This window comes from Canis aureus, chromosome 19 (assembly GCF_053574225.1).
Source record: "Canis aureus isolate CA01 chromosome 19, VMU_Caureus_v.1.0, whole genome shotgun sequence".
Lineage (NCBI taxonomy): Eukaryota > Metazoa > Chordata > Mammalia > Carnivora > Canidae > Canis > Canis aureus.
Genome location: NC_135629.1, coordinates 27,659,119 through 27,684,915, shown reverse-complemented (window position 1 = coordinate 27,684,915; position 25,797 = coordinate 27,659,119). Strand labels below are relative to the sequence as shown.

The window sequence follows — 25,797 nt, the reverse complement described above, 5'->3', positions numbered from 1 at the left end:
TAGAATCTATATTTTTAAAATAGACTTCCACGTAATTCATGAGCCCCTGGCTTAAAGAGAAGACAGTTCTGGTGTAGTTAGACTAACCAGAGCTGGTTTCCAGAGAAGTGGTTTAAGGCGTTCTCACACAGGCACCTCTCTCTGTTTTAAGTATACAACTCTGGTCTTCTCTGAGCACAGAACAAAAGTTCACTACAACATGTGAAATCTACCAGGGATAGGCCATAAATACTGGGAAAGAACCTGGGAGCTCATCTGGTGGTGACCTGGCACCTTTAATTGGTAAAAAGGGAAAGTAAGGCCCAGAGGGAAGAAGAGACTTGTCCAAATTCCCTCTTCAGTGATACAGAATCAGTTGAATAGTGCCAATACTGAATCTAGAACTCAGATTTCCTGACTTTAGTCCGGTATTTTTTCAAAAAAAAAGAACTTCAAAAATCTCTTTAGTATTCCTAAAGATTCAGTCTCCTGCCCACAGTTAGGAACATGGGTTGCAAAGACAGAGAGGGAAGCCCAACTCTACCGCTTACTAGCCAGGAGACCTTGAGCAAGCTTCCAACTTTCCAAGCCTCAGTTTCCTTCCTCATCTGTAAAATGGTTTGTTTTGAGGACTGGTCTGTGGTGAGGATTTGGAGGGGGTGAGATAATGCACACATAAAAGTACTCATCACAGCGCAAGCTGTGTGATAGGCGTCCAATAAATGTTATCTGTATATCAGATTCATTTTGTTGTCGATTCACAGAAGACATGTTTGATGTTTGATGAATGTTTGATCAAAGAGTCATCCTTTCTTGATTCAAGTGACCATCAGTTCAAACATAGGTACTAAGTACCTACAATACACAAGGCTTCAAGGTAGGAGGGAAATGCACTGATGCCGACCCTGCTGCCAAGGGGAGGGATAGATCTCATGTACCAAGAACTACAATCAAAGGGAGAGCATGCAAAGCATCGTAAGAAAGATACAGACAAGTGTCTGTGAAGGTGGAGAGGGAGAAATGAGAGCAGTCTAAAGGACAAGGTTTCCTGGGAAAGAAACTATATAAGTTACACTTTTTTTTTTTAAGATTTTATTTGACAGAGAGAGAGAGAGAGAGAGAGAGCATACAAGCAGAGAGAGCAGCAGGCAAAGGGAAGAGGGAGAAGCAGGCTCCTTGATGAGCAGAGCCTGATTGGGGGGGAGGGGGGGCTTGATCCCAGGGCCCTGAGATCATGACCTGAACGGAAAGCAGCCGTTTCCTGACTGAGCCACCCAGGTGACCCTGTAAATTACACTTTAGAAGAGGAGTAGGATTAGAGCCTGTGATGCTGAGGGAGATGACCAAGTAAACGCAAAGGCCCAAAGGCAATGAGGTAGGACTGGGATAGGAGGGAAGTTCAGAGTAAAGAGCAAGAGCAGATCGATACACAGGACTGGTGGAGGGAAAGCCTGAGAGAAGAGCTTGGCGTGTGGATGCAAGGTGTGACAAGGCATCATTATGAATGACTGAACTGTCAGATGAAGAAGCCTGCAGTTGTTCAAGAAGCAGTGAGGCGCTGTAGAGTGAGTGAACAGAGGAGTAGTGGGATCTTGCACCTACCCATCCTTAATCTGTTCCCGGTGTGTGGCATGGATTAGAGCAGAAAGACTGGAGGAGGAGAAGCCAGTTGGAAATATTTCTTAGACAACGGTACTAAATGATGGACAAGCAGAGAAGTAAAGAGGTCTAGAATCGGGGTAGGGCTTGTTCAGACCAGGTGAGAGACACATCAAAGATGGAATTCGGGGAAAATGATCACTGATTGGTGGGGTGAGTAGGGGGGCCAGGGGTACATTGGCATTGTTAGGTCCACTGTAAAGAGTGAAAGATTTTCTGGGTGGGCCACTAGGAACATCATGACGCTCCTGGTATAGAAATGGTAATGGGAAGTCTGGGGAGGAAAGATAAATTCCAGAAGGAAGACAAAGGGATGAGGGGTTTGGGGCTAGATTAAGCGTTGAAGATTAGAAACGCCCACTGCATTTATCTTTGTATTCTGGACCTTTCCCTCCCTAAAGAGGCGGATTGCAAATGAAATGCAATATAAAGGGAGTTATCACGGTCGGTCGATACAATCATTTCTGAAATCCTGGCCCTCGGTTCCCTAAGAGAGCTGCCACTTGAAGATCCACGTGTGAGTTACCACCTCAAATTGCCAATTGAAATTAAGGTCCTGGGCAGGGAAGTATTTATATAACTGCTGCGGCCACTCAGCGGGGTGTGGAGGCGGGCAGGGAGGAGGAGTAAAGGTTGTTTACAAACTTTACTACGTACCGCACTGTCTCTGCCCCATCCGTAAAGTTCTGGAATTGGGGTTCTGGAATCTTCGGATCTAAGGGCCCTCTGATGACCTGGGTTCTAGTGTCTGACTTATGCCCACCCTGCTCATAACCTCTTGAGGAATGAAAGGATTCCTGCGCTTTGGCCCTAGGTCTTGGGGCAGCGATGACTCACGGCAGCACCCCTTACCCCCCCGTGCGTCAAACTGCCGTCTCCGCCCACCCCCAAACAAGCTCCACCAGCAGCCGCAGCTCCGGGCGCTTTGCTGGGGGCTGGAGGGGCTCATCCCCATTCCCGTACCCCAGCAGGCTAAAACCTTCCCCATCCCAGGCTTCAGGCTTGTCTCGCTCCCCACCCGACCCTTCCGAAGAGCGGTGGAGAAGGATGCGACAGCCGGGCCCGGGACACTGGATCCAGCAACGACAGCGCGCGCGGAAGGGGCAGCCGAGCGCCCCGGGGTAAGTATCCGTGCTCCCCCTTAGGCAGGGGGGCGCGGGAATGTGGGTCCTCGGGGCAAGGAGTAGACGCATCTCCGGGGCGCAGTGCGCACGGCGCGGTGCGCTGGGGGAACCTGACCCGGGAAAGCTTCTGCGTCACACGCGCGTGGCAGGCACGCACATCGTTTGGGAAAGTGAAGGACCACTTTTGCACCGGCCAGAACTTCAGATCAGGTCTTCAAATGTCGTGGGGGGCGTGGGGGGGCGGGGATAAAAGCGGATGCCATGTGGGACCACCTGAGAGCGAGCGGGGAAATGGGGCGGTCAGGAGTGGGGGGGGGGTGTCGAGGTACCGGCTCGGAAAACCTGCCAAGTGCGTATTTCGCGGGGCAGGGAGGCGGCCAGTGCGCGCCTCCTCGCCCTCCCTCTCCGGGAAAACGTGTGCGCTGGGCTCTGTTTGGCGATTCTCTCAGATAACCCAGAAGGACCGAAACCTCGTCTGGGCAGCTCCTCCAGGCTCTCTCCCACGATCTGTGTTTCTTGGGGCCACCCCGCCAGCAGGGTGCAGAGTCGGACTGCGCCACACCCCCACTCCCAGTTTCCACCCTAATTCAAAGCGTCCGGGGGAGGCTCCGCCCTCCTCCCCGCCCCCGGGGCCCTCGGCCCACCCTTCCGTTCCTGGGACGGACCTGTTCCCCGTCACTCCAGTCCAGCCTCAGGGTTCCTGGCGCGTGAAAAAAGGCCCAAAGAAATCGCCGGGACTCTAGATTACGCACCGCCCTCCACGACACACAGAAGGAACTCCCCACACCCGAGGCTGGGGATCCTCAGCCCACACCCCTGACTCCAGACTCGCCAATAAGGAGTCGGGTCCTCCCTGCGCTCAGCGGCTCCGCTCCCGGGCAGCAGGGTTTGCTGCAAGGAGGGACAAGCCTCCGAGTTTGGAAACCGACTTGCCAGCCGCCTGCTAGCGTGGGGCAAAGCGCAGCGGAGCCGAGTTCGGGCTCCAGAAAGCTCGGAGACTTGCAGAACCCGGGGAGTGGGGGGCGGATGCGTGCGCTCCTCGCCGGTGTAAGCACGCGCGCGGGGCTTGTCACCCAAGCCTCAGGATGCAAACCAGTTTCTAGCGGATATTTAAAGCCAGAGTGGAAACTCGGCGCAGTGAGGGTCTTAGGCTAGAGAGCAATCAGTTAAGCCTTCCAGAGACGGGTGAAGAGGCGGGCGGGGAGGGGTGGGGAGAGAGGGCGCGCACCGACACCGACACCGACGCCGACGCCGACTCACCATTCCCGAGCAGAGGCTGATGACCGCTGTGTGCTCAGACTTGGTATTGACATGGCCTTTGTAGAAGCAGTGCTTGAGTTCCGCTTCCTCCTCGGAATAAAACTTCGTCTGATTCTCCCCGGGCGTCCCGAGGAGAGTGACAGTGAACATGGGAGCGATAAATCCGGCGTGGGCGGAGAGATTAAATAGAAATTGCTGGCCGAAGGCAGAGAGGCGGTAATGCTCCTGGGAAGAGGTAGAGGAGGAACCGAAGGCAGGCCAGGGGTCAGAGGCAGAGTTAATGCTCCGTCGCCTTCTTTTGAAGTGCACGTTCGTGTAAAAGGGCTCTCCGAGAGCGTTCACTCGGATGGGAGACGCGATTTCGTATTCGCTCAGGGTCTCTAATAATTTCACTGCAGGGGAAAAAGCGGGGACACATGAACCAATAATTCCACTCTCCGCAAACCCGTTTTCTGCAAGTTTTAATTTAAAATGAAGGGGGCTGGGCAGCCCGGGTGGCTCAGCGGTTTAGCACAGCCTTTGGCCCAGGGCTCGATCCTGGAGACCCGGGATCGAGTCCCACATCGGGCTCCCGGTGCATGGAGCCTGCTTCTCCCTCTGCCTGTGTCTCTGCCTCTCTCTCTCTCTCTGTATCTCTCATGAATAAATAAATAAAATCTTAAAATTAAAAAAAAATAAAATAAAATGAAGGGGGCTTTGTCCCGGGTTGTTTTTCTGGCTTTGCCCATTTGAGTCCACGCCTTCACCCTAAGCCCATGCATAAATATTCGCAGAGCACCTACTATGTGCCAGGAAAGGAAAGGCCAGGAACTGTGCCAGACTCTGAGCACACACCCTTAGCAATCAGACAATAAGTCAGAAAATAACATAATTTCAGATCCTGACAAATGCCCCGAATAAAATAAAACATGCCACTATCTGCTACGCCCCCCCCCATCCCCCACCCCCACCCCCGTTACTAAGTAACTCTAGTTTGGGGCATGGAGGTGGGCAGTGGAGGGGAGAGCAAACTAGGAGCCGAGGGGTGGGGGGGCTGCTGCTGGAGGAGACGAAGTTTGTTCTCCAGCGGCTCTCTCTAGAAATTGGCTGGGAATGACCCAGAGAAGGCAGCGGCTGCAAAGCCGGAGATAATTCTTTCTAGGAAAAGGAGGGAGAGAGCGCGGGAGGCCTCCGCCGCGGGGTGCCCGCTGCCGGGCGCTGAGGCTGGGGAGGCGGCGGCTGGCGCGGAGGGGTTGCGGTGGCCGGAGCCTCGTTACCTTGCCTCGGGTGCAGCCTGTCCTTGCGCACGGCCGCCGCGGCGTCTGGGCTCCCCATCTCGGCCAGGTCCCGCACCAGGAACGTTAGCAGTGTGGCCCAGGATACAAACTGCATGGTGCTCCCCACCCCTCCCCCGTGGCTCCCACCCCCCTCCCTCCTGCCCGGCTTGGCTGCGGCGGCGACGCGAGGCAGCGGCCGCGGGGAGCGCGCGGAACCCGGCGCCCGCCGCCAACTTTTGACTTTAGGAGTCGCTGAGGTCTCGCCGCGAGGGTCCCGTCTGCGCTCGGCTGAGCAACGCCGCCGCCTGCCGAGAGCTGAGCCGCTCGGGCCGCAGGAGGAGCCGGAGGAGGACTGGGGCTCGGCTGCTCGGCCGCATAATGTCCAGGGAGCCCGCGGGAGAAGGCGCGGAACGTGCGCTCCGAGGCGCGCCGGGCGCCCTGTGCTGGCGGGGATAGCGGAGCGGCTTCTTGAATGGGGGGCTAGGGGGGCGGAGGCGGGGGGGCCGCGGGTCCTCCGCCGCTCAAATACCCCGGGTGCCCGCCTCTGGGAGGAGAGGGGAGGAGAAAGCGGAGCGAGCGGGGACCGCCTCCTTGCAGACCGAGTCCCCTCCTCGGCGGCCCGTGCGAGCCCCGCAGCCGGCCTCGGAGCCAGGGGAGCTCGGGGAGCTCGGGGAGCTCGCTCGGGGAGCTCGGGGAGCTCGGGGCCGGCCGCTCGCGCTCCCCGCCACCCCGAGGAGCTCGCCTCTGCAGAGGTCCCCTGCCCTGCGGAGGGAAAGCGTAGAAAGTTCTCTCGCGCTCCCGGCGCTCTCAGTTTCCGTCTCTCGCCTCCCAGGAGCCCCTCCCTCTGCCCTTTCTCGCTGCAGCCGCTCTCTCTTGGCCTCCTCGCCCCGGCCGCCCCGTGCCGCCCCGCCTCGGCACCCCGTTCTCCCTCTGCGCCCCTGCTCCCTCGCTCTCTCCTCCCCCCTCTTCTCCTTCCTCTCTTCTGTCCCCTGGTCTTTTCAGCAGCCCCCTCTCCTCTTCTCCCTCCCCCCCCCCTCCTCCTTTATGACTTTCTTGCTGCCCGGGTCTCGCCCCTTCTTTTGGTTTCTTGCAAGTGAGAGTGGCCCAGTGCCGGAGCGCCTTCCCCTCCTGCTGTTTCTCACTAGGGACGGCATGTGGAGCGTCTGAGCTCCAATCTCGATTGGGTCGCCCCAAGTCCAGAGTTTTAGAGATGGGGGTTCTCAGCCTGTGCGTTTCAGATGCACAGTCTTTTGAAAGTTTCGCAGAGCTGTCAAGCTGTGTTCTTCCCTCAACCTCTGTCCCCATCCCGCGAAATGCCAGAGCTTTTCATAGGTCCCCAGCCCAAAAAAGGTTAAGAACTGCTCTGGGCAGCGAGGGGGGCGGGGACTTTGGTGCCCAGACGGAGTTCAGAGATATGGGGGAGAGGGGAGTGAGGGTGGAGAGCTAGGGGACAGTCGTGGGCCCGGGCGGGGGTGGGGACGACAGCGTGGGGGCGAGGAGGACCAGTCCCGGGTAGGTTTTCTCAATCACTTCTCCTTCCTTTTCGCCAGAGAGATGCTTGGAGTAAGAAGCTCAAAGCTGATGCTTCAAGCTGCACCTACCGCGGCTTTGGGATGCAAATTTGGAAGTTAGACGTGCCAGAGCTTGGAGGCTGTGTGTGAGCACGTGTGAGTGAGAGGGAGGGAGGGAGAGTGTGAGGGAGGAGGGGGTAGGGAGAAGGAGAATTGTTTAAACCTGGGTGGTTCAAAAGTACTTTTTCCTTTACCAGCCCTCAGGAAGAAGGTAGGGTGTGCTAATTTCACTAATTTCAAGAGAAAGTAAAAGATAGGACAAATGTATATTTGGTCAAGTGTCCCAGCACTGGAATTCTCTTTACTTAGTAGGCTGGCATTCTGGATTGGAAATACCAAAGATTACCAACACCAGGGACCAAATACCAATATGCGTGAACTGTGCCCATCTCTTGAAATATTAATGCATATATTTCTTTGGGTAGAGGAAATGACTTGGTAATTCCTAAAAAAAAGTAAAGTCCTAAAAAAAGTTGTTAACCCAAATGGACCAATGGTGCCATTGTCTAATTGTATTACTGGGATTTATAATGAGTGTAAACAGTATAAAGATGGGAAAACAGAAACACTTGTAAAGGGCAAAGATTTTTATTTTTTATTTTTATTTTTTAAGATTTTATTTGTTTATTCCTGAGAGACACACAGCGAGAGGCAGAGACATAGGCAGAGGGAGAAGCAGGCTCCTTACAAGGAGCCTGATGTGGGACTCTATCCTGGGACCCGGGGGATCATGGCCTGAGCCAAAGGCAGATGCTCAACCGCTGAGCCACCCAGGTGTCTCAAGGGCAAAAATTTTTAAAGGATGATGATTAGATCTTTTTCTTAAAGCTTCAAAATAATATACTAAAACACATGCTTTCTAAAACACTATCTTTTCATTACGTGATAAAATTCCTCACCATCACAGTATCTGGGCATTGCAAACTTAGCAAGGAATGGAAAAAATATCACAAAAACAAACTATTAGTTGATTCTGATGGAAAGTATTCTAGAACTTTTACTGTAAAATTACTAAAATATAGTACTTTTACAGATACATAAATGAAAAGAACAGAAAAGAGAGGCCAGGAATAAACCCATGTATATGGTCAATTGAGTTATAGCCAAGAGCCTAGATTATACAGTGGAGAAGGGACAATCTGTTCGATAACAATGCTTGGAAAACTGGACAGCCACATGCAAAAGAATAAAACTGGTAGCTTATCTTACACCATCCATAAAAATCAGCTCAAAAGGGATTAAAGACTTGAGTGTTAAGACCTGAAATCGTAAAACTCCTTGATGTTAGTCTTGGCAATGACATGTTGGATATGATGCCAAAAGCAAAGGCAACAAAAGCAAAAATAAACAAGTGGGACTACATTAAACTAAAAAGCTTCTGCAAGCAAAGGACTTATCAACAACGTGAAGAGGCAACCTATGTAATGGGAGAAAATATTTGCAAATCATATATACTGGATAAGGGGTTAATACCCAGAATACATAAAGAGCTCAATACAACCCAGTAGCAAAAAAAAAAAAAAAAAAAAAAAAAAAAAAAAATTTTCAATTAAAAAACGGTCGGAAGATCTGAAAAGACATTTTTATATACAGATAGGTGAGGGCACCTTGGTGGCTCAATGGTTGAGTGTCTGCCTTTGGCTCAGGGCGTGATCCCGGGATTTTGGGATCAAGTCCTGCATCAGGCTCCCTGCGGGGAGCTTGCCTCTCCCTCTGTGTCTCTCATGAATACATAAATAAAGTCTTAAAAAAAATAAGATATACAGATGGCCAGCAGGTACATGAAAAGATGCTCAACATCACTAAGCATCAGGGAAATGCAAATCAAAACCACATGAGCTATCACCTCACACCTGTTAAAATGGCAATTATTTAAAAGACAAGAAATAACACATTTGGTGAGGATATGAAAAAAAATGGAACCTCTGTGCACTGTTGGTGGGCATGTAAATTAGGACAGGGATGAAACACAGTAAGAACAGTTTCTTTAAAAAATTAAAAATAGAATTACCACAGGATCAAGCAGTTCCATTTCTGGGTATTTATCTGAAGGACACAAAACCCTAACCTGAAAAGTTATCTGTATCCCCATGCTTACTGCAGTATTACTACCAATAGCCAAGACATGGAAGCAACCTAAGTGTCCATGAGTGGATGAATGGATAATGTAATAGTGGTACATATATAATGGAATATTATTCAGCCATTAAAAAAACAGGAAAGCTTGTGGCAATGTGAATGAACCTTGAGGGCATTTTGTGAAGTGAAATAAGTCAGACAGAGAGAGACAAATGCCATCTGATCTCACTTACATGTGGAATCTAAAAAAACTCCAAAAAACTGAACTCATAGATACAGAGAATAGATTAGTGTGGTTGCCCGAGGTGGGGGTAGGTGGTGAGTAAAATGAGAGAAGGTAGTCAAAAGGTAAAAAGCTCCAGTTAAAAGATAAATAAGTCTTGGAATGTAATGTAACACAATAACCATAGTTAACAGTATTGTATTGTACATTTGAAAGTTCTGGGGAGGGAATCTTAAGAGTCATCACAAGCAAAAGAATTGTAACTATGGGTGGGGATGGATATTAACTAGACTTACTGGGGCATCATTTCACAATATCTACATATATCAAAGCGTTATATTGTATACCTGAAACTAATGTATTATTATATGTGAATTTTATGTCAATAAGAAAATAAAGCTTATTAAGGGTAAAAAAAAAACATAGCACTTTTCAATATTTTCTATTAAACAATTTTCCCTCTTTCACTTTAAACCCTCCTGATAAAGGTAAGCTGACAATAAAGAAACTATTTATATGTAGGGACAGAAGTCTCCTCTGTGTATTTTCTCTCCTTAGCTTCCTTTCTAGGACTTTATTTATTTATTTATTTATTTATCTGAAATATTTTATTTATTCATGAGAGACACAGATAGAGAGAGAGAGGCAGAGACACAGGCAGGGGGAGAAGCAGGCTCCATGCAGGGAGCCTGATGCAGGAGTTGATCCCGGGACTTGATCCCAGGACTCCAGGATCATGCCCTGGGCCGAAGGCAGGTGCCAAACCGCTAAGCCACCCAGGGATCCCCTAGGACTTGACTTTAAAAGATGAACTCTGTTTACTCTTCTTTAAAATTGTTCCTGATATAACCCAGTCATTTCCACAAGGGCTGACAAGAAAGGAAAATCTCAGTTTCTCTTGGTGACCTCATGATGTGACCAAGAACCTAGGTTTCTCAATTTCTCAACCTCAGTGAGAGTCTGTTCATCCTTTCTCAAGTGTATTATCTTGCCTTTGAATTTATATCTGTAAACAAGGCTTTAAAAATCTTAGGAAGCCATTTGCAATCATAGCATAGAACAATGGAGTGAACTATCTAAATAATTCAGATCCAAATCTTTTGTCTGAATCATCATCATCATCATGTTGTTTTTACCATGTGCCAGACCATGTAAAAATGGTCTGCATTTAATTCTTATAACAGCTTTATGAGGCAGGTAGTATTAGGAATTTCATTTTATGCATAATGATAGCAAGGTCTAAAGTGGTGAAATAATTTGACAAAGGTCCCTTAATTAGTAAAAGGATTCAAATTCTGTCTCAGCAGTTTAGTCCAAGTTGATCATCACTATCATATATAATGAATAAAGGACTGATCAAAAGCATGGCTGGGTTTTCAGGATTTGATTTGGGAGAGGTTGGCTAATACCATGTGGAGAGTTGCCTCAACTTTCCATCCTATGTATAATTTTTCTTTGGCTCTCTAACTTCCTTTTCTTATGCTGAGTATTTCATGATAATCATCTTAGCTATTTCACTGATATTTCACAACTTTTTCCTTGGCACCTACAACAGATCTGGTACGTAGTAGGTGCTCAAATATTTACTGAATGAGTAAGTATATTCTTTATTTTATACAAATACATATACACGTGCAGTTTAGATAATAGTTTTATGAATAGGAATATAGAGTTACTTGAGTTCAAGGAGAAAAGTGGATTCTTTAGTAAACTGGCCCATCACAAAAGTTTGCTGAAAAAGAAGCAGAGCTTTTGGAGGTCACCTAGAGTTAACAGACAATTTTTACCGCATTTTCTTCTCCCAGGGTTTACTGGAATTGTACGTTATTGTAGGTTAAGTGGAAGACCTCTTTGGCTGATTTTTCATGAAAATTGTATCCCAGAGGACCGATGATTGACATTAGTCACTAGGGAGAGATAAGCTGGCCAATGGAAATGCAAGACATTGACATCACAAGTGACTTTGTTTGTAGAACATCACTGGAAAGAGCAGGAAGGAGAATTGAAGCAAAGCCATCTATTTCTACAGAAAGGGAAAATCCACACCCGAATGATAGGGAGAGACCAGGAGCCAGAATTAAAGTGAATAGTTTCCTGAGTGGTCAGCAGTGGGTGGTTTCTGGAATAGATAAGCCTAGGTACTGAATTTTACAGGGTTCCGGTGGATGAAGCAGGGAACGGGTGGTAGTCCAACTCTGACCTTGAGCAATACGCTTTCTCATTGCTTAGTGGAGGTAGGGAAAAACTATCAGCTTTTTTTGCCACATGGGTAAAGGACCTTACTGTATTTTTTAAAGTCTTTTTTTTTTTATTAAAGATTTTACTTATTTATTCATGAACGATAGAGAGAAGCAGAGACACAGGCAGAGGGAGAAGCAGGCTCCATGCAGGAGCCCAATGTGGGACTCGATCCTGGGTCTCCAGTATCACACCCTGGGTTGAAGGCAGGCACTAAACCACTGAGCCACCCAGGTATCCCAAAAGTCTTTCAAATACTAACTTCAAGTAAAGGGAAATGTAGCAAAAGTTATAATTGTATACCATTAGAATATCAAAAGCTTTATGAGTTTTACTGTTAGAAATAATAGTACAAGGCTCTCTTGAGTTTGTACTTTGTGCTAATTAATTCTCATTGCCAGTCCTGCCATCTGGTTTTACTGTCCCCATTTTACATATGATGAAAATAAGACTCAAAAAGTGAAGTGACTTGCCCAGCATTACAGAGCTAGAATGTGCTGAGTTGAGGTTTGAACTTTACCTTGAAAGTTCATGATCTCCATTAACCAGAGCAGCCTGGTAATGTGAAAACATACGCCTAATTGTTCTTGATCATTCTGCCTTTATACTTGGCCTGATGAATACGATCTTTAAGAACTTTTTTTTCTGGGGCACCTGGGTAGCTCAGTCAGTCAAGTATCCAACTCTTGATTTTGATTCAGGTCATGATCTCAAGGTCATAATTTTGAGCACCGTGTTGGGCTCCACACTGGGCATGGAAGTTGCTTAAAATTCTCTCTCCCTCTCCCTCTGCTTCTCCCCTATGCACTTTCTCTCTCTCTCTCAAAAAGAACTTTTTCTTTCTTTTAATGCTAAATCTAAAGCTCTAAAGAAGTTTTCTAATGCCTACTCTGAAAGACATGGTTCCAATTTGTAAGGTAGCTCTAGATACTCATGACTAGCTCATGGCAATTCTACAAAGTTTTTAACTCACCAGGTGTTCCAGGCTTACTTGTCGTTCCAGAAGACCATACTTTTGCTATTGTCTAGGGTGTGGAGCCCCATATGAATCCCATTAATATTCACATGAGACTCTTTGGGCTTCGATTCCTTATTCTATCCCCTCTGATACCTTGTGGACTGAAACTTTCAGACTTGGGGTTCAACTCATAACTACAAATGATTTGGAAGTATGGGACTGCTAGCTCGGATCCAAACCACTTTGAAACTGAAGCCAAATCAGAAAGCAATACGGTGTGTGCAAATACAATGTCACCATTTTGTGAAAGAGCATGTTCAACATAGATGTGTGTTATATATATGCTAGCATGGAATCTGATAATTCTTGGAGTATTTTGAGATGCACTGGGATGCTAGTATACCCTCTAAGCCTTGAAATTCTCCTGTCCTACTTTGTTTCACAGTAGTTTGTCTGTTGTTGTTGGCCTTTTTTTTTTTTTTTAAGATTTTATTTATTTATTCATGAGAAACACACAGAGAGAGGCAGAGACATAGGCAGAGTGAGAAGCAGGTTCTCTGCTGGGAGCCCAATGAGGGGGGACTCAATCCCAGGACTCTGGGATCATGCCCTGAGCAAAAGGCAGATGCTCAGTCGCTGAGCCACCCAGGGGTCCCTACACTTTCTGTTGTTATGAGGGCGAGAAGCAGATCAATCTCCCATTGTATCCCCTCGGTGGTATGTAACAGGCACTTAATAAATGTATCTTAAATTAAGGAGTTAACTATTGCCCCACAATTATTTCTAGCTTTCAGAGTCGGTGTTTCCTTTAATTAGTGAAAGTCATTCTTTCGTATACAACACACACACACACACACACACACACACACACACACAGGAAACCCCAGGGATAATGGACATAATGTCTATTTTTCATGGTATCATTACTCATGAGAGGCAAGACTTGCTTTAATTAGAATCTTATCACGGTTGCTTTTGTCAGAGTAGAAATTTTCAGAGCTAGGCTTTCCCTGATGGCTACTTCACAATCGTGAGTGTGACTAGTAAAAGACAAATATTATGGCAGTTTTCATATCCTTTGTATATCCTGAACACAGGGTAATCGTAGTTACCTGCCTCAAAGGGATGGTGTGACAATGAATTGACCAATGAAAATCTTGGCTTAGTAGGTGGCATATAGTAAGTGATCTCTGTTCAAATCAGTGGCCTCACTCTAACCCACTTGCAAGTTAGGAAGAGTGATTTCTGATGCAGTTTGACAGAAGAGGATGCGGTCAACCTAGCACCCCTTTCCTGTTAACCTCTTTCAGCAAGTTATGAGCCTGTCTCCTCTGGGGAAATGAAATAAGTCATGTGCGTGCTAATATTTCTTTGACTATGTATTTCTTCTACACTTACCCGTGCTGTTAGTCTCCTAGTCCTTTTAAAATTATTTTTGTTTTTAAAAACAGCTTTCCTCTCTCTCATACTCTGCTTAAACTAGCAATTCTAGCATATAAGTCCAATTTAGTGTTTTTTCAAGCCCTGGGCCTCTTGTTTTCCTGGCAGAATTTTTAAATAATCAAAACATAATTTTCCCTATAAACGTTAAAAAATGTTTTTTTTATGGTAAGTAATTATTACACATGCAAAAAAGTAATTTCCTTTGCAGATGATGCTTAATGGCTTGTCTGTCCTAGTGGTATTTATTATAATAATGGCAACCCTTAACAATGGCTTTCTATTTCTAGGCACAATGGATAATACTGTATTCAATCCTCCTGGCAGCCCAATGAAACAGGAATGCCTTTAGTCCCACTTTTCAGAGGAGGAAATGAAGGCCCAGAGAGGATACATAACTTACCTGAGGTTGCACAGCTAGTGAGTAGGGACTCAAAGCCAGACTTTCTTTTCCCCTTTCTTTCCTTTCTTAAAAAAAAAAAAATATTTAAAAATAGATAGAAAAATATATTTATATGTAATTATTTAATATATATTTTTAAATATATTATAAATATTATAAGTGTATATTTACATATGATTATGTATGATATATAATAAAATACATTTTTTTTTTAAAGTAGGGTCCACACCTAACATGGCACTTGAACTTACAACTCTGAGATCAAGAGTCACATGTTCCAACTGACTGAACCAGCCAGGCATCCCTCAAAGTCAGGCTTTCTGATTTCAAGGCTGATGCCCTTAAGCCATGACATTATACTGACTGTTGTATGTGTTTAAGCTCTATTAAGCTTCATACAGGATATATTTTTATGCTCAGGAATATAATCCTGAAGAGCAGAAATCTTGACATTAATAGACATTCAGATATTGGGCCACTGGGGAAGAGGCCAGTAGGGGGTCTGGTTTAGGGACTCAGAAATGATGGAATTCTGAACAGCAAGCGAAGTGGATATTGAGGAGGAAGATGTCTTTCCAGCACCCTAAGCCACTCATTCACCTAAATGTAAGACTGGTCTTTGATAACACTAGTCATCTTCAGTTGTCTCAATGCCACTGCTATTTTTTTTTCACTGCCATTTTTATAAACTCTTGTGGCCCTCATTCAGCCCAGGTTCCTAGTGTGATTCAGGCTGCCCTTGGTCCTTGCTATGAAAACAGCATATAGCCAAAAGGCTTGCCTTGGAGCTGTAAAAGTAGTTCACATTTTTAATTCCCTATGATGAGCTTTAGTGGGGGCCCAGTACAAAGAACTTATCAAAATATCTCAGCTACTGTGACCACCAAGGACAATGGAGAGAGAGAGGCTGGGGGGCAGGGAGGAGTACTTTCATTTTCCAAATTAATGTGCAAAAACATAAATGTGTCACATGTCCCAGCTTGACCTGGCAAGGAGATTATGTGACAGCAAATCAGTGCCAGTTGTAAGTGGCATATTAACCATGCACTACCTTTGTATTAATTGGCACCAATAACACAAAATAAGTTGCTTCCTGAAATGTAAGCCTAGCAATTAGTGCCTTGTTGGGTCCCTATCAGATGTTGGCAAAATAATTGGCTTTGCACTTGTTTCTCCCCCACTCAAAAACAGGTCTGACAGTACGTATCAGTGGCATTCACGGCAAGCGTAACTGGAATAAACTTCAGCTACCGTTGGGCTCTGTGCAAGAGGTACAGTTACAAGAAGCAAGGGTTTGGAGGTAGAATTTTCATTTGGGCAATCTTTCCATGGTGGTGGCGGTGGTGGTGGTGCCTGAATTCTACTTATGGTACACAACACAAATGCACCTGTGTAAACTTTTTGTAAGCAGCACTTCTTACAGTAGATTACTCAGTTCATTAATTCCTCACAGAATTTGTATTTGCTCTAAGGTACTTTTTCTGACAAAACAGAGATCACAGTAGAGAAATAACTCTATGAGCAGTGATTTTGGTCCTTTAGTCAAAGAGTGACAGAGGTCCTAAAAATAAAATTAAAAAAAAAAAAAGACACAATTCAAGACAATCTCCTCCCCCACTTTACTGGCCAGGTGAAAAGGGAAGATAACCATCAAGAAACAGTAAATTCAATGAGATATTAGACAATGATTGAAGAATAAGAAAGAGCTGTATGTTGCAGGACATAAACATGTCTGAGATGTATTATTAAGCAAATAAATTCCAGAATTGTTCATCTAATTGGGTCCTAGGGTAGTAAAAACAAAATAAAGTGTCAACAACAAGATTTCAGCCTGTGCTAGAACAGGATATGCATAGGAAAAAAATATTTAGAAAGATGGATATATATCAAACCATGACCATAGGACTGTGATCTCTGGGACTGGGGATTATGGAAATCTTTTATCCTTTCTACATTTCTGTGATAACCATTTCCATATTTTTAATAATTTTCACAAGAAAATACAACTTTCTTAATAAGAAAATTTTAAGATACAAAGACTATATATGTAGAAAATATTACGGTATCACCATCCTTAGGGAAACTTTTCTCATAAATTATGCATAACTTCAGCTTTTTCTGTACCATTCAGTATTTGAAAATAACCTTATATGTATTGTGCATACATGAACAAGTACCAGAAAGAGATTTATGATAAGCAAGGCTTTTGAAAAGAGTTCAAGGGGAGCCTGTGACTTAGAAATATAAGCATTTGATATACAGTAACTGTGAATTTAAAATATGAATGCAGAATAACAGCTGAGTAGCAGGAAAAAAGTAAAAGCATTCCCAAACCCTGAGAGGATACTTTAATACATATTTATTGAACATCTATATGCCATGCACTTTGCAGACATCACTGGAGTTCACAGTCTAGGGGGGAAGTAAATACACAAGATAAATAGGTGAACAGGTATATAATTAAACATTGTTCTAAATTTTGCAGAGATTAAAAGAGTGACAGTGTAGATGAAGTGAACCAGAAGACATTGTTGAGAAGTAAGGGAATAAGAAGGAGCCAGCCTCCTTAAGATTGGGGGAAAAAATATTCCAGACATAGAACAGCAGGGTAAGGTCTGGAATAGGAAAGAAGTGGGAATGTTTCAGAGCCTTAAGAAGCACTTGTGGGTTGAGTCCTGTGAGCAAAGAGATGGTTTTAGGGGAGCCAGAAGCTAGGCGCTAGAGGGATGGTTTCAGGGGAGCCAGAAGCTAAGCGCTAGAGGGCCTTCAGATGAGTCTGCATTTCATTCTGGGTGCAAAGAAGACAGAGAAATGTTTTAGGTAGGGGATGACAAGATGCTCTTGTCATTTTAAAAAGATCCCTCTAGCTGCTGTGTGGAGGATGGAGTCAAGGAGAGGTATTGTGATGTTCCCATGGCTTGAACTAGTGGAGGTATGTGGACATGTACAGAGTATATTTTCAAAGTAGATCCAACAGGATATGGTGAAGGTTGTTATTGTGGAGATGAGAGAGAAGGGGGCATCAAGAATGAGTCCCACCAGGTCTTATGCAGAAATTGCTATTTTTTAATGCACAAATAACAACTACATAGAGAATAGAAGCCACACATACAATAGCAATGAAATCACTGGGAATAGAAATACCAAGAAATGTGTCCTGCCTAAGTGAACAATATTTTTCCAACACTAATAAAGTCTTCAGAGGAGATGTGAGTAAATGGGAAGATACCCTCTTCACAGGATGCTTGACCATCACAGAGGTGCCCATTCTCCCTGAAACAGTTTACAAAATGATTAGAACCCCAAATACAAATACTCACAATTTGTTTCTGTTATTTTTTGTTTTGTTTGAATGAGACAAATTAAGCCAAAGTATGTTTGGGAAGATAAATGAAAAAGAGCAGCTCAGAAAACTTTGAAAATGAAGAACAATTTATCTCTGTGTTGCTAGTATTAATACCAGATATTAAAATAGAATATAAAATCTCAATAAATAAATAGAGTGATACTGGATTGTGAATTAAGAGAAAATTCAATAAAAGGTAAATTAGGTGAACTAGAAAAATCTAGAAGCTAGATTTTAGAAAAATCCAGAAATAGCATGAACTGTGAGAATTTTGTTTCTAAAAGAGATGACTTCTGAAACTTTCTGGGAAAACATAGGCTGTTCACAACACAGTGCTAGAATGACATGGTAGCCATATGGTTTTGAAACTTACTAACTAAAAATAATAAAGTTGAATCTCTACCTCACACTTTAAATATATGCCTGATCCACATCGAATGAATCAAGAGTTGAATATAAAAGTTAAATCAAGAAAGATCTGGAAGAAAAGAGGAGGAAATACTTTATATCTTTGGCATAAGAAAGCTTCCAAGTTGTAACTCAAAACTTCACAAGCCATATAGAAAAAAAAAATTGAAATGTTTAACTTTGTTACAAAACAAGCAAAAACAAATTCTGTGTGAGAAGAAACATCCTAATCAAAATCCAAAAGTCAAATAAATGACAAACTGAGAAATTATATTTTCAGCTCATCACACAAAACGAGATCTTTCCTTCTATCCAAAAGAAAAATCTGAAAAAGGTGTTGATTGATAGCTCATGAGAAAGGAAATACAAATGGCGTGCCCCGGTGAAAACGCACTTGATTTTATTCATAATAAGAAAAAATCCAATTAAAACTATGCCAGTGCTAGTTGTTTTTTTTTTTTTTTCTTTTTTTTTCTTTTTTTTTTTTTTTATGATAGGCACGCAGTGAGAGAGAGAGAGAGGCAGAGACACAGGCAGAGGGAGAAGCAGGCTCCATGCACCGGGAGCCTGACGTGGGATTCGATCCCGGGTCTCCAGGATCGCGCCCTGGGCCAAAGGCAGGCGCCAAACTGCTGCGCCACCCAGGGATCCCCCAGTGCTAGTTTTTTAACTATCAGGCAAATTCTTCATACATATAGTCAGTTACGGTACTTTTTACATGCCTATGTGTGCATGTAAAAAAATGGGGAAAAATAACATTTTTGTTTGCTCATATATTCTAAAGAAACTTAAATGGATACACAAGAAGCTAAGCTCAGTGGTTATTACACTGTGAGGAAGACTGGGAATTGGATAAATGGGGAATTTATTAGTTTGCTGAGGTTCTCTAGAGAAGCCGATTCAAAAAGATGTGTGTGTATGTGTATATATATGTGTGTGTGAGTGTATTTGTGTATATTATATACGCACATATTATGTAACATATATATAAAGAGATTTATTATAGGGAATTTATTATAAGCAATTGGCTCATGTTTATGGAGGCTGCCAAGTCCAAGTACCTACAGAATAAGTCAGCTGGCTGGACACCCAGGAGAACTAATGAGTTAGTTCCAGTCCAAGCCTAGAGGCCTGAGAACAAAGAGAGCCAATGGTTTAGTTCCATCTGAAGACCAGCAGCTTCAAGACCCAGGAAGAGCCTATGTTTCAGCTCCAGCCTGAAAGTGGAAAGAAGCGGATGTCCCACATTGAAGGCAGTGAGGTAGGAAGAATTCTCTCTCACTTGAGGAAGTGTTAGTCTTTTTTTTCTATCCAGGCCTTCAAGTGATTATATGAGGCCCACCACATTATAGAGGGCAAGCTGCTTTACTTAGTGTACCAATTGAAGCAATCATCTCATCCTAAAACACCCTCACAGAGAACGCCCAGAATGATAATGTCTCATCAAATATCTGGACACCCTGTGGCTCAGTCATGGTGACACATAAAACTAACCATCACAGCCTACTATAACGAAAATACCACAGATTTGAGTGGCTTAAACAACAGAAATGTATTTTGTGACAGTTGTGTGAAGGCTGGATCAAGGTACTGGCAGGGTTATTTTCTGGTGAGACTTCACTCTGGCTTGCAGAGGGCCACCTTCTGGCTGTGTCTTCACCTGGCCTTTCCTATATGCTCATGAAGTCTTGATATCTCTTCCTATAAGAAAGAAGGAGACCTCTCTTGATTGGATTAGGGCCCCCATACTTCTCTCATTTAACCTTAAGTACCTCCTTAATGGCTCTGTCTCTAAAGTCACATCATGGGTTAGGACTTCATCATATCAGTTTGGGGGGGCAGGGCACATTCAGCATGACAGGAGATGAGGATGGGAGGGAGAATCTCATTATTGGTTTGTTTGTTTGTTTGTTTTTTCTTAATCGTCTGGGTTTTAAGCTATCTGAGTAGACTACCCTTTTAAAAAAAAAATCTAAAATGAATTCCACATTTCTACTCCAGCAACTTGAAGGATATTGATGTCATTCACTAAGGTGAAGAAGGCTGAGGGGAAAGCAGTTTGGGCAGGTGGGAGTGGAGCTGGAAGCGTGGTGCATGCTGGAGGGCCACTCTAGTGGAATGTCACTTAGGCAGATGGTGTTCAGGAATTTATGTTGAAGATGAGAAACAGCAATGTTTCTTTTACATGCTTATAAAGTCAGAGAAATGCATGAGATCACCCAAGACAGTGATACTCAAAATTTATTTAACATACTTTAGAATCATCTGGAAAGATATTGCAGGGCTCTGCCCCCAGTTTCCAATTCAGTAGTTCTGAGGTCAGATCTAAGAACTTAACACTTCTAACAATGCAAAGGGATGGTGGTACTACCACTGGCTAGAACCTTGGAGAATCATTAGCCTAGGGCAACGATTCTCCCTTCTAACCTCATATTGGTATCAGATGGAAAGCCACGAGGAAGAACACAATTACCTGGGACCCATCCACTGTAAGCCAATAAAGTGAGAACCTCTGGGAAATGGGCCTGGGCACTGATAAATTTTACTTATTTAATTTTATTTATTTATTTTTTGAGGGGCACTGGTAAATTTTAAGAGGCCCCTTGTTGATTCTGACATGCAGCCAGGGAAGAAAGCTTCTGACTGAGGAAAAAAGATCCTGGAGAAAGGAGAGAAAGCCAAGAACAAAGACCTTAGAATTGCTACCTTTTATTTTATTTTTTTAAAAGATTATTTACTTATTTTAGAGAGAGCGTGTGAGGATGAGAGAGGGACAAGCAGACTCCCCACTGAGCAGGGAGCCCAATGCAGGGCTGGATCCCAGGACCCTGAGATTACGACATGAGCCAAATTCAGATTCTTAACCAACAGAGCCACCCAGGTGCCCCAGGATACTACCTTTTATTTTATTATTTAAAAATATTTTATTCATTTATTCATAAGAAATACACACACACAGAGAGAGGCAGAGACATAGGCAGAGGGAGAAGTAGGCTCCATGCAGGGAGCCCGCTGTGGGACTTGATCCCAGGACTCTAGGATCACACCCTGAAACAAAGGCAGATGCTTGACCGCTGAGCCACCCAGGTGCCCCAGGACACTACCTTTTAAATGATTGGTAGAAAAGGAAGAACCAACCAAGATATAAAGAAGTAAAGAGATAAAAAGTAAACCAGGGCCTTCCACTAGTGTTGTGGAAGGCAGTAACAGGTTGGCAGGCTCTGTGCTGGGTTCTGGTGATACAGATACCTTGTAAATGGTATGTGTGTAAATGAAGTCCTACAGAGCCTTCAGGGAGCTTCCCTACACTTAAGGACCAAGACTTTCTTTTAAAGAAGCAATGGCATGATCTAGTCGCTTCTTGATGTGTTCCCTGGAGAAACGCTTGCTCACTTACATAAGAATGCATGTCAAAGATGGTCATGGCCTCATTGCTTGTAATAATGAAAAACGAGACTATGGGAACTCAGCAGAAGAATGGCTACTTTATAGAGAATGATATGTCATACAGCAGAATATTGTACAGTGGTTCAAAGGAATGAACCAGTTAGACATCAACTGGCAAGATATAAAGAAATGTTGTTGAAGGACAGACAGCAAGTTGCAGCATGACACATATATATCCATTATGTGAAGAACAGCTAACGTGTGTTTGTGCATAGAGAAAGGTCTAGAAAGATGCACTCTAAATCCATACTTGTAGAAAGGGAAACGAGACATGTTTGAGGATGGTGGGTAAAGGGACTTGAGATTGATTTGTAATGCGCTTAATATTTTTAAGGCTTTTGATAGATACACATATTAAATTACCACAATATTGGACTAACTTAATGTTTTAAAAGTCACAAACGTCAATAATTACTGTCAAATCTGAAGTTAACATATGCACGCACTAGAGTATTTGCCTCTCTGTGCGGTCTTGAAATAATAGTCTCTGTATCCCCTCTTGATTTCAGAGTTAATTAAAAATCTCCCGTGACCACAAGAAGTATTTCTCCCAACCCATTTCTTAAACTGAGACAAGAGCAGACACTATAACTTAAAACAAAACATTGTGTGGCCGTTATTCTCTGTGAATTTTTCTGCAAGACAAGCCTGTTTGAAATAGCGTTTCAAAGATACAGCTTCCTTCCCCAGAGTCTTGCCTAGCAGACATGTTACAATTATTCAGTCAAGGAGCTGTGCTGGAATGCAACTCTGAAAAGGCAACTGAGATTTTTACTTTGCAAGCCTCTATCTCTTACAAAGCAAGTAAATGATGCTAGGAGATCCCGCAGAAGAACATGCAGAAATCCACTGGAGCACACGTGAGCCTGACCGTACCTAGACTTTCTAGACACCTGGATACTTTTGAGTTATTGTGTTGTCTCCCTGGAAAGCAATGACTTTTGGATCCTCAGATATTCATTTTCAGAGCCAGAGCTTACTTGAATTCTAGGAAAGCAGAGGCCTTGTCTGTATCATGGTCGGTTTCCTAAGTACCTCATATGGTGCCTAACTATAGTGGATGCTCAGTAAATATTTGTGGAATGAATGAAGCCACACACCCCCACACACATATGCACCAAGATTAAAACTAAAATCATCGATGAATTCTACATAATGTCAAGCAAAAGAAACCAGATACAGAAAAGTGAATCATACATTTTCCATTTATATAATGTTAGAAAACAGACAAAATGATTTGTTGGTGATAGAAAACGGTGATTGTGGAGGGATAGTGATTTTGAAGGGTATAACGGAGGCTTCTGCAAAGCTGATCATGATCTTTTGCTTGATCTTGGTGGTGTTTACAGAGATCTGTTCGATTTGTGAAGATTCATGAATTGAACACTTATGATTTGCATGCTTTGCTGTTTGCATGTTATGTTTTAAAGTTTACTTAAAATAAGTGAAAGCAACTTTTAAAAAAATTCACAAGTGAATAAAGGCACATTAACTGAGGGTTTGAAGTTTTAATCCTTTATGTTGGAGATGATCTCATCTCTGGAAAATTATTTTCCAATACTGAACATATTTTCATTTTGGATTTCTGAAGAGAAAATGTGTAACATCACCTCCAGGGCTTAAAGGCTTAGCCCTCCCTTTTCTAAGGCATTTGTTCTTCCTTATCGGAATCCAGCTGATGGTAAAACAGCTGTTGTACGATTAGAAGCAGCTCTGCTATTGGGTTTTTAGCACCCATTTTTTTTCCTGCCCCTACTCTTTTGAAATTTCTAACCCCTTTAACAGACGAGGGAGACTATTGAAAGAAAACCAGAAACTTCAGAGATGTGCAATCTGGGAAAAATATGTGACATTTCCCACCATTTAATAACCACCAGACTCCCTAAATTTTATTTTTTCTTTTCTTTTTCTCCCACATTCCTTTTTCTTTTTTTCTTCTTGATAATAACAAAAACGTTTTAAAAAATCCTTGAATCCAGTAACCCAGAAATTGAACTTGCACACACACTTGTGGATGCACAAAGTGATAGATTTACAAGATAATCCACAGATACATTGTAGCAGCAAAAGCCAAAAGGCAAGGTAAATGTCCAGCAAAAGGGGGACTTTTAAGTAAGTAACATTCAATAATAGAAAAGCATGTGACCATAAAAAAGAATGAAGAGGCTATCTATGTTCAAGTTACATAGATATGTGCAAAGGACAGACCTTCCATTTAGGCTACCACCACTTAGGAACACATAAGTTATTTCTGAAGGATACGTAAGAAACTGTTAATTTGGGTCACTCCAAGAGGGAGATGGTGTACATACGTGGGACAGAGACTTCTCCTGTGCACCCTTTGGCTCCTTTGATATTTAAACTGTCTTATATGTTGTCTAATCAAAAGTAAACTTTTAAAAGCATAACATAATACACTTGGCAGCAGTTACTATGGAGAACCGTGGTTTTGCTAAGGATATAGAACTGTGGCACAATCTTATACCCTAGAGTTGGAAGGGAAAATCAGGTAACTTAACAGGCAATTTGTCAAAACATACCAAAACTTCCAAATTTTCCTTTTGCCTAGCTATTTCTAGTTGTAGGAATTAATTTTTTTTTTTTTAGGAATTAATTTTTAAGAATATAACTGTATAGAAATGCCACTGATTTCTGGGCATTGATTTTGTATCCTGCCGCACTGCCGAATTGCTGTATGAGTTCCAGCAATCTTGGGGTGGAGTCTTTTGGGTTTTCTATGTACAGTATCATGTCATGCTACCCAGGGCAATTTACACTTTAATGCAGTCCCTATCAAAATACCATGGACTTTCTTCAGAGAGTTGGAACAAATCATCTGAAGATTCTGTGGAATCAGAAAAGACCCTGAATAGCCAGGGGAATATTAAAAAAACAAAACCAGAGCCGGGGGCATCACAATGCCAGATTTCAGGTTGTAGTACAAAGCTGTGATCATCAAGACAGTGTGGTACTGGCACAGAAACAGACAGAGATCAATGGAACAGAATAGAGAATCCAGAAATGGCCCCTCAATTCTATGGTCAACTAGTATTCGACAAAGCAGGAAAGACTATCCACTGGAAAAAAGACAGTCTCTTCAATAAATGGTGCTGGGAAAATTGGACAGCCACGTGCAGAAGAATGAAACTAGACCATTCTCTTGCACCATACACAAAGATAAACTCAAAATGGATAAAAGATCTCAATGTGAGACATGAATCCATCAAAATCCTAGAGGAGAACACAGGCAACACCCTTTTTGAACTGGGCCACAGTAACTTCTTGCAAGATACATCTACGAAGGTAAGGGAAACAAAAGCAAAAATGAATTGTTGGGACTTACTCAAGATAAAAAGCTTCTGCACAACAAAAGAAACAGTCAACAAAACTAAAAGACAACCTACAGAATGGGAGAAGGTATTTGCAAATGACGTATCAGATAAAGGGCTAGTTTCCAAGATCTATAAAGAACTTATTAAACTCAACAGCAAAGAAACAAACAATCCAATCATGAAATGGGCAAAAGACATGAACAGAAATCTCACAGAGGAAGACATAGACATGGCCAACATGCACATGAGAAAATGCTCCGCATCACTTGCCATCAGGGAAATACAAATCAAAACCATAATGAGATACCACCTCACACCAGTGAGAATGGGGAAAATTAACAAGACAGGAAACCACAAATGTTGGAGAGGATGTGGAGAAAGGGGAACCCTCCTGCACTGTTGGTGGGAATGAGAACTGGTGCAGCCACTCTGGAAAACTGTGTGGAGGTTCTTCAAAGAGTTAAAAATAGATCTGCCCTACGACCCAGCAGTTGCACTGCTGGGGATTTACTCCAAAGATACAGATGCAGTGAAACGCCGGGACACCTGCACCCCGATGTTTATAGCAGCAATGTCCACAATAGGCAAACTGTGGAAGGAGCCTCGGTGTCCATCCAAAGATGAATGGATAAAGAAGCTGTGGTCTATGTATACAATGGAATATTACTCAGCCATTAGAAACAACAAATACCCACCATTTGCTTCAACATGGATGGAACTGGAGGGTATTGTGCTTAGTGAAGTGAGTCGATCGGAGAAGGACAAACTATATGGTCTCATTCACTCAGGGAATATAAACATAGTGAAAGGGAATAAAGGGGAAAGGAGAGAAAATGAGTGGGAAATATCAGTGAGGATGACAGAACATGAGAGACCCTTAACTCTGGGAAACGAACAAGGGGTAGTGGAAAGGGAGGTGGGAGGTGGGCGGGAGGTTGGGGTGACTGGGTGACGGGCACTGAAGGGATGAGCACTGGATAATGCTATATGTTGGCAAATTGAACTCCAATAAAAAATTTAAAAAAGAATAAAAAGAATATAACTGTGCTATAAGACACTGATGAAAGAAATTTA

The 25,797-nt window shown here is 43.5% G+C and overlaps 2 protein-coding genes across 54 annotated transcripts in view; one reads left to right on the top strand and one right to left on the bottom strand.

Annotated features, from left to right (window-relative positions):
- ADAMTS9 (ADAM metallopeptidase with thrombospondin type 1 motif 9) overlaps positions 1-5,419 on the bottom strand; it is a 397,174-nt gene extending 391,755 nt beyond the window's left edge. For all 5 annotated transcript variants that reach the window (XR_013357704.1, XM_077858175.1, XM_077858178.1 and 2 more), the window contains exons 1-2: positions 5,279-5,419; positions 4,023-4,414 (exon numbers count right to left, since the gene is read on the bottom strand). Coding sequence is in view for 4 of the 5 variants with exons in the window: in XM_077858175.1 (XP_077714301.1) it covers positions 4,023-4,414; positions 5,279-5,393 (507 nt within the window). In the remaining variant the exon portion in view is untranslated. The remainder of the gene's footprint in view (positions 1-4,022; positions 4,415-5,278) is intronic.
- LOC144289788 (uncharacterized) overlaps positions 2,149-25,797 on the top strand; it is a 392,823-nt gene continuing 369,174 nt past the window's right edge. For 5 of the 49 annotated variants that reach the window (XM_077858200.1, XM_077858197.1, XM_077858191.1 and 2 more), the window contains exons 1-3: positions 2,284-2,759; positions 6,829-6,945; positions 15,382-15,461. In XM_077858200.1, coding sequence (XP_077714326.1) covers positions 2,424-2,759; positions 6,829-6,939 — 447 coding nt within the window. In that variant the 5' untranslated portion in view covers positions 2,284-2,423 and the 3' untranslated portion in view covers positions 6,940-6,945; positions 15,382-15,461. Of the gene's footprint in view, positions 2,760-2,806; positions 2,973-6,828; positions 6,946-14,077; positions 14,208-15,381; positions 15,491-25,797 lie in introns of those variants that run through there. The other 44 variants (XR_013357725.1, XR_013357724.1, XR_013357717.1 and 41 more) reach the window with 28 other exon arrangements.